This window comes from Poecilia latipinna, unplaced genomic scaffold, assembly GCF_001443285.1.
Source record: "Poecilia latipinna isolate Pla-1442-1.1 unplaced genomic scaffold, P_latipinna-1.0 Scaffold2811, whole genome shotgun sequence".
Lineage (NCBI taxonomy): Eukaryota > Metazoa > Chordata > Actinopteri > Cyprinodontiformes > Poeciliidae > Poecilia > Poecilia latipinna.
In genome coordinates this window covers 44,499-51,091 of record NW_015115427.1, presented here as the reverse complement: position 1 = coordinate 51,091, position 6,593 = coordinate 44,499, and the positions used below count along the sequence as shown (strand labels likewise).

The 6,593-nt window shown below is 44.5% G+C and overlaps 1 protein-coding gene across 1 annotated transcript in view; it reads left to right on the top strand.

Annotated features, from left to right (window-relative positions):
- The first annotated feature begins 423 nt into the window (after positions 1-423).
- Positions 424-6,593, top strand: part of sphk1 (sphingosine kinase 1) — a 25,989-nt gene continuing 19,819 nt past the window's right edge. Inside the window, exon 1 of the mRNA XM_015021602.1 lies at positions 424-1,218. Within this exon, the coding sequence (XP_014877088.1) occupies positions 792-1,218 (427 nt within the window). The 5' untranslated portion in view covers positions 424-791. The remainder of the gene's footprint in view (positions 1,219-6,593) is intronic.

The following is a 6,593-nucleotide window of genomic DNA, read 5'->3' as shown; positions in this document are numbered from 1 at the left end:
TTTTTGTTTTTTTTTTTGATGAATTTATAATAATTATTTTTTTCTTGGGACGGGGGAGGGGGGGGGGGGGGGGACTCTAAAATCGTACTTAGAGTTTTCCAGACAATAGTGGACAACACAAAAACATGCAAAAATTACTAAAGGTTTTTTTTGTACTGTTATAACCATTAATCAATCTCCCCTTCAGTTCAACCTAGAGACGCATAGTTGATGTTACCATCATGCAATAACCTGCAATTATTGGCAAAGCTCAATGTAATTTTCACAGGTGGTGGAACATTATTGTCAACAGCTGCTAAAAAGTAACTAAAAGTTACTTTTAATGTAATTTAGTTACTTTCCAAATCAAGTAATCAGCTACTTTTAAGTTACTTTTTCAAGGAGTTATCAGTAATCTGATTAAAGTTACGTTTTTCAAAATAACTATGCCATCACTGCCTCATGGAGTTTAAACATAACTAAAGGGTCTAAATCCACTATTTAAAGATGTTTTTGGGCATAAAATAAGGTTAGTAAAAAAGCAACCATTTAAAATCTTATTGCTTCATCAAACTAATGGCAGCAAGCAAAGCAGAGCAGGTGCAGTTCTGAAGTATTGCTGAGAAAGAGCTGGGACAGTCTGCTCCTCTCTCCTCCTGCTCCGTTGCTGCAATTCCCCTGACAGACGGCAGGGGGAGGCGGTGAACCAGGCTAGCTGCACCCATTCCTGTTTAAACGGTCCCACGGCAGGCTGGCAGGTTCAGAGTGTGCTCGGCACCGGCCTCCGGGACGCGTCTCACTCTCCGTCCGGGATGGAGAAAGACGCCTCAGCGCCGGACCCATCCCGGCAGTGCAACGGGTTCTCGGGCGTGCTGTACGGAGAGTTCACCGACACTCTCAACGACGGGGTGCGCTACTCGGTGAGCCTGACGGAGAGCGCCCTGACCATCCAGAGGATCTCCTCGTCTCCCGACCGGACGAAGGTGGTGTTTAACTTGAGCGACTGCATCGGCTGTCGGGCGTATAAAGGGCCGGACAGCGCGGACATCGGCGCTTACTTCGCGGCTTATTTCTACCCGTTCAAGAGGCGCTGGATGAGCACCGGAGTGGCCCGGCAGAGGGTGGAGCAGTGCTTTCGGGTCGCTCTGGTCCAGGACCCGCTCGTCAACCTCCGGGAGGCTGAAAGATGGGCTCATGCCATCAGAGATGCTTCGGTGCTGCAGGCTCCTCGGAGAGACGGTGAGGAAGGACAAACACTCTGGATCATGTAAACTTAAAATCTAACTTTAGATAATGCATTTATTAATAGAATAAATTATTGTATGCCCATGAAGCCAGATTCAGAGACTTTTTTCATTAAAAAAAAAAAAAAGTTTCTCACATTTGTGTAAATTTCGATCTGACTCAAAATCTTCCTCCTTGTTGGATACAGTTGTTATACAGCTAAAATCAGTATTATTTTAGAATTTGATGAGATTGCTGTTTGTGATGGATAATTGTTTATTTACTTCTTTTTTCTTTTTATGTATTTTTTTGCAAACTGAATCTGAGAAGTTGTCCATTTGCATTGAACCCTTTAATCTCTTTGCACATCTATAGTTGTACATTTCTGTTAAATTTTCTCTGTCGTTGCTCCAAGCTCAGTCAGATTTGATGGACGCCACTCTAAGAGATGATTTGCTTTGCTGTAAGCCGCTGTAGCTCTGCCTGCATGGTGAAGGTCCTCATCCTGCTGGAAGGTGAACCTCCAGCCCCATCTCAGTTTTCTGTGGCCGCTGTAGATTTCTTCCAGGACTGGACCCTGCTGGTCTTCATCCATCTTTCTTTCAACAATGATCAAAAACATTCTGCTGCTACCATGTTTCATCATAGAGTTACTTTGTTTGTGGTGTTTTTTTTTTTTGTTTTTTTTAACCATATGCTTTATGGCCAGTTGGTCAGTTTTTCTTCTCGTCTGACCAGAATCTCTTCTTATATGTTTGATGTGACTGCTGGCAAACTGTATTTCTCAAGAAAAACATTCCCTCAGCACACGGCTGATTTATTTAGTTTTTTTTTCTTTTCTATTTTAATCCTTGTATTATCACCACTCTATGCTTGGGTTTCCCTTGAATTCCCCTAAAGATCCATAAAGTTTTTGTGGCAACATGTTAGGAACTACATGGGGTATGAACACCGAATGCTAGCAAGGCACCGCAACTCTTATCGCTAGAAACAGGTTTGACAAAGAGGCAGAGGTGCACATTCCATCCGCTCTCTAACCGGCTCTGCCTGCATGGGAGGGTGGAAAGTGAGCTCATCCAGTAACGTCTGCTATCTACCGTTAACTGAACATTTCGTGCCAGTTCACAAGCCTGAGGAGAGAAGGGGCTGAATCTGAATCTAGATCTTGATCAGCATCTGGAGTGTGCTGTCAAAGATCACCATAAGCAGTTAGATCTCCAGCTCGATCCTCTGTCAGCAGCTGAGTGTTAACAAGCGTCATTATTTCAGCTGAGTAAATTCCCGGTGAGACTGAACTCAGGTTGGGTGGAAAAAAAAAAAAAAAAAAAAAAGGGAAATCAAAACAACGGCTGTTTGTCATTTGCCTCCACAGCAGCCTCTTCTAATTGGGTATCATCCTCTTGTTCGGTGTAAAATGCGACTCACTCTGCAGTCTGGTTGGTTTCTCTTTACTCCGCTTCGGTAAACATCGCCGACAGAGTCATTAGCATGAATAAAAAATTACAAGGAACGACGACGCATCTACGTATTTACTGTGCCTTGGAAAAGTAGCACTGCTTGAGCTTTTTCTAATCGGCAAAGGATTTTATTTGATAGATTAAAAAAAAAGTAAAGGATGAGTTGTTTCGATGAATTTTTGACAAATAATGTGTGCATCCCCTTTTATTATGAACTAAAAACACAAAGAAGACCAAGGAGCACAGCAGACAGGTCAGAGGGAAAGCTATGGAAATATTTCGTAAAGCATTTTTCAGTCTATCATAAAAAAAAAAAAGGAGATTCTGTTGACGGGGCTGAACTCCACAAGTTGGGTTAGAAGATCAAAGTGTATTCATGTCTCAGAATATCCCAGTAAAAGTCGAAATCTTAATCCAATGTTGAACTTCTATGGTAAGACTTTGAAAACCGATGTTCACAGAAGACGCTCTATCCAAACTGAGTGAGCCTCAGCTGTTTCATATGGACACATATAAAAAAAAAAAATCCACTTCTTAGCTGTGTGTTTGCACATTGAGTGACAGTGAAATACATTGAACTTGTAGTTGTAATGTCACACACACAAAAGAAAACAAATATAGAAAAGGTACATTCATTCTGTTTACAAATCTGTCTCCAATGCTGTTTATCATAGCGGGAGGGAGGAGCAGATTGCTAATACTCCACTCCAGGTCAGGAAATACTCTTTTATATTTGTTTACACTGTAAAGCAGGGATGAACTCAGTCGTTCAGCTCAGAGAAGAGGCGGATATTTGACTTGGCAGTGGCCAATTGGGAATGTTGACCCGCCGGAGTGGTGGGGTGGGGGGTGGGGCAAGAATGAGCTGTGGGGTGAGGAATGAGGTTGTGATCCTGGCAGCAGCCTCCAGGTGTACACTGCAAACATGGAGAGAGAGAGAGAAAGAGACAGAGAGAGAGAGAGAGAGAGAGAGAGAGAGGGAGAGAGAGAGAGAGAGACTGGGAGCTGTGTGAGGAGAAACATCCAGCCAGCCAGTCAGCCTCCCTCCCTACAGTCCGTGGCCCGCAGGAATTTGAGATTCAGACCTGTGTGCCAGGCAGGCAGGCAGATGGTAACCTGTGAGGTAACCTGCCTCCCTCCCTGTCACTGTCCTCCCTCTGGACTCATCAAAGAGCTCCATCTTGGGAGGGCTTGTCCCTGCTCTCACACCGCCTCTTATTGCAGTCTCCTTTCTGAGCACAGTCTCTCAGCGATGATGGGATCAGATGATTAATTCATAAGCTTGTTTTAGCTCTTCAGATCTGCTGTTTAACGGAATGTTTCATTCGCTTTTAAATGAGTCCTATTTTCCTAATGAATGAACCGGAATTGTCCTTTTTACTCGTCGCAGAGGGTGCAAGAAAGTCAGCGAGACTCGCTAATCCCTCACGGAGGACTTCCCTCAAGTTAATTGCATGTCATCTCATCTGGGGACTGCAGATGGAAAGGTTGGATTAAAAGCGAAATTACTGCGCGAGCTTGGTATTTGGGGAGACAGGCCGTCGAGGGTGACTCGACACGTCATTACAAAATATGACGGAATTACTTGCATTGGAGATGTAACTCTCCTAATTTAGCCTGCGATATGAAATCCATTCAGAAGCTGCTTAGGGTTTTTCTTCTTTTGGCAGATGAATTAAAAGAGTTGCAGGCAATGACATCCGCGCCCTGCCTGGCAAAAGTATTCACGCCTTGGAATTTCTTTCACTTTGTGTCACGTCGAAACCAAAAAATGGCTCTATAGGGATTTTTTTTTTTTTGCGATAGACCAATTCAGAGTAGTGCACAATTGTGGAGCGACGTAAAAACACACGTGTTTTCGCAAGTAAAAGTCTGAAAAAGTGTGGCATACATTTGTTATTCAGTCACCTGAGTCAATCGATAACTTACAGAACGACCATTTTCTGCAGTGGCTGCTGAAATAGCCTTTTTGGGGTGTGTCCCTCTGAGCTTGGCGCACAGTTACTTCCGCATGAAAATTCTCTGGAACATTTCAAAGTGTAAATGTCGTGAAAGCTGAAAACATTCTGATGCACAAGTAATTCCTGCTGGTGGCAGAGCCCACGTCACAGAGAGACAATAAAAGAGCCATAAGCCCCATTAAAATGAGTGTTTTTCAGCTGCCTCCGGGTCAGGTGAGCCTGTCACTGAGCGAGCCTCCTGGGTGGGGACTGAGCTGTGGCTCATTCGGCAAGGAGCTAAGATGCGTCACCAGGCGACCTTTCACCCCAGCCAGCATCTCAGTCCCACCGGAGCGCTCGTCTTGTTGCTCCGTGACACATGGATGTGATGGCCTGTCAACGCCCCCCTCGGCTCCCGCCGCCGCCACCGCCCAGCCCCCTCTCTCCTGGTGCTGTCTCTGCGGGCAGCGGTGTTTATTCTCCGCGGCCCTCCTCCCCTCCTCTTCAGCAAACACTCAGACAGCGGCTTGTTTGCAGTCTGAATATAGCCGCCGCCTTCGCCGCTCCCGAACAGGAACGCTTTCACAGAATATCTGCTTCTGTTCCAGCGTTTGTCTTGAATGCTTCCCGTGTTTTAATAAATCCCACTTTGGTGCCGGCAACATGTGATGGCGAAGGTCTAATAAAGGCTTTATGTTCTGCTCTGGGTGGTTGCAGCGTTTGTTGTCAGAAAGCCACTTGTTTGCTCTGACGCATTGTCACATCCAGTCCGCCTGTCACCTCACTGTGTGTGTGTGTGTCTTTACTTTCTTGCAACTGTGAAATGCACACATCACTGCAGAAACGTTGATGGACAGGATGTGCCTGCAGGTTTATGACTTCTTGCCTGAGACAGATTTCACACACACAGCACGTACTGTCTCTGACAGAGAGAAATCTATGAAAAGAACTTTACTTACTGAGAGTTTGACGCTGTTTAGCTGTATTTCAATCAAGGTAGGACGATGGTGATGATTTTAAAGATAAAACTTAGGTCTTCAAAGGTCTCTCTTTTACTTTTTTCATATTTTGGCGTTTTACAGACAGACTGACACAACATCATGTGTGGATCCAGTCCACTTAACTGAAATACCTCTAAATAAAATCCAGCGTAACCTTTGAGAAGTAATCCAGTTAGCAGAGTACGGATCTGCTCTGGTCAGATGAGACAAAATCTAAACTTTACGGCTAACACACAGAATGCAACCTATAGAGTTTTTGCCGAGGTCAGGAAACCCACTCGGCTGGTTTACTGAGGAAGACTCACCTGACGACCTACATCTGTGGGTCCCATATTTCTTTCTTTCTATGAATTAGTCAGACTGAGTGACTCCACAGTCAGTTGTATCCACAGACCATGCCCATTAACGGCTGTTCTCCCACTATTTTGTAACTTGCTCTCGACTCTGAGTCAGATTTTATTTAGTGACTCATGCGGAGCCCCAGGGGTGTTGTTTTATGAAATTTGGGCTCAAGGCAATCTTTAAAAACCTCTTATAAATTTACAAACCAACCACAAAGGCAGTTTTATCACCACTGAAGAATTTAAGTTTACAAGTGACTCAAATAATTGAAGGTCTACAAATCCTCTTTAGCGCTTGCTCCCACAATGCGCTGCCTATTTACCTAAAGCCTTGGAGCTTCAGGCTCCCATCGAGCTCCTAATCGAGCACTGTGTCCCGGGCCTTGAACACGCAGCTCCTCCAGACTAGTGGCGGCAGCAATTAGCAAATACCTGGAGGAACTGTGTGGCTTGCTGAGCTAATGAAACAAACTATCTCTGAGTCCGGCTCTCCTAAGAGAGAAATGGCATCATGCAAAAGCATCGTTGTGATGATGCACTGAAGGGAACATGTCAGAAAGGGTGGGAGATTCTTAAAGAGACAGAGGCCAATTTCAGGGTGTCAGATATGACTATGATTGCAAAGTCAAATTTTAAGTTTATATATATAAA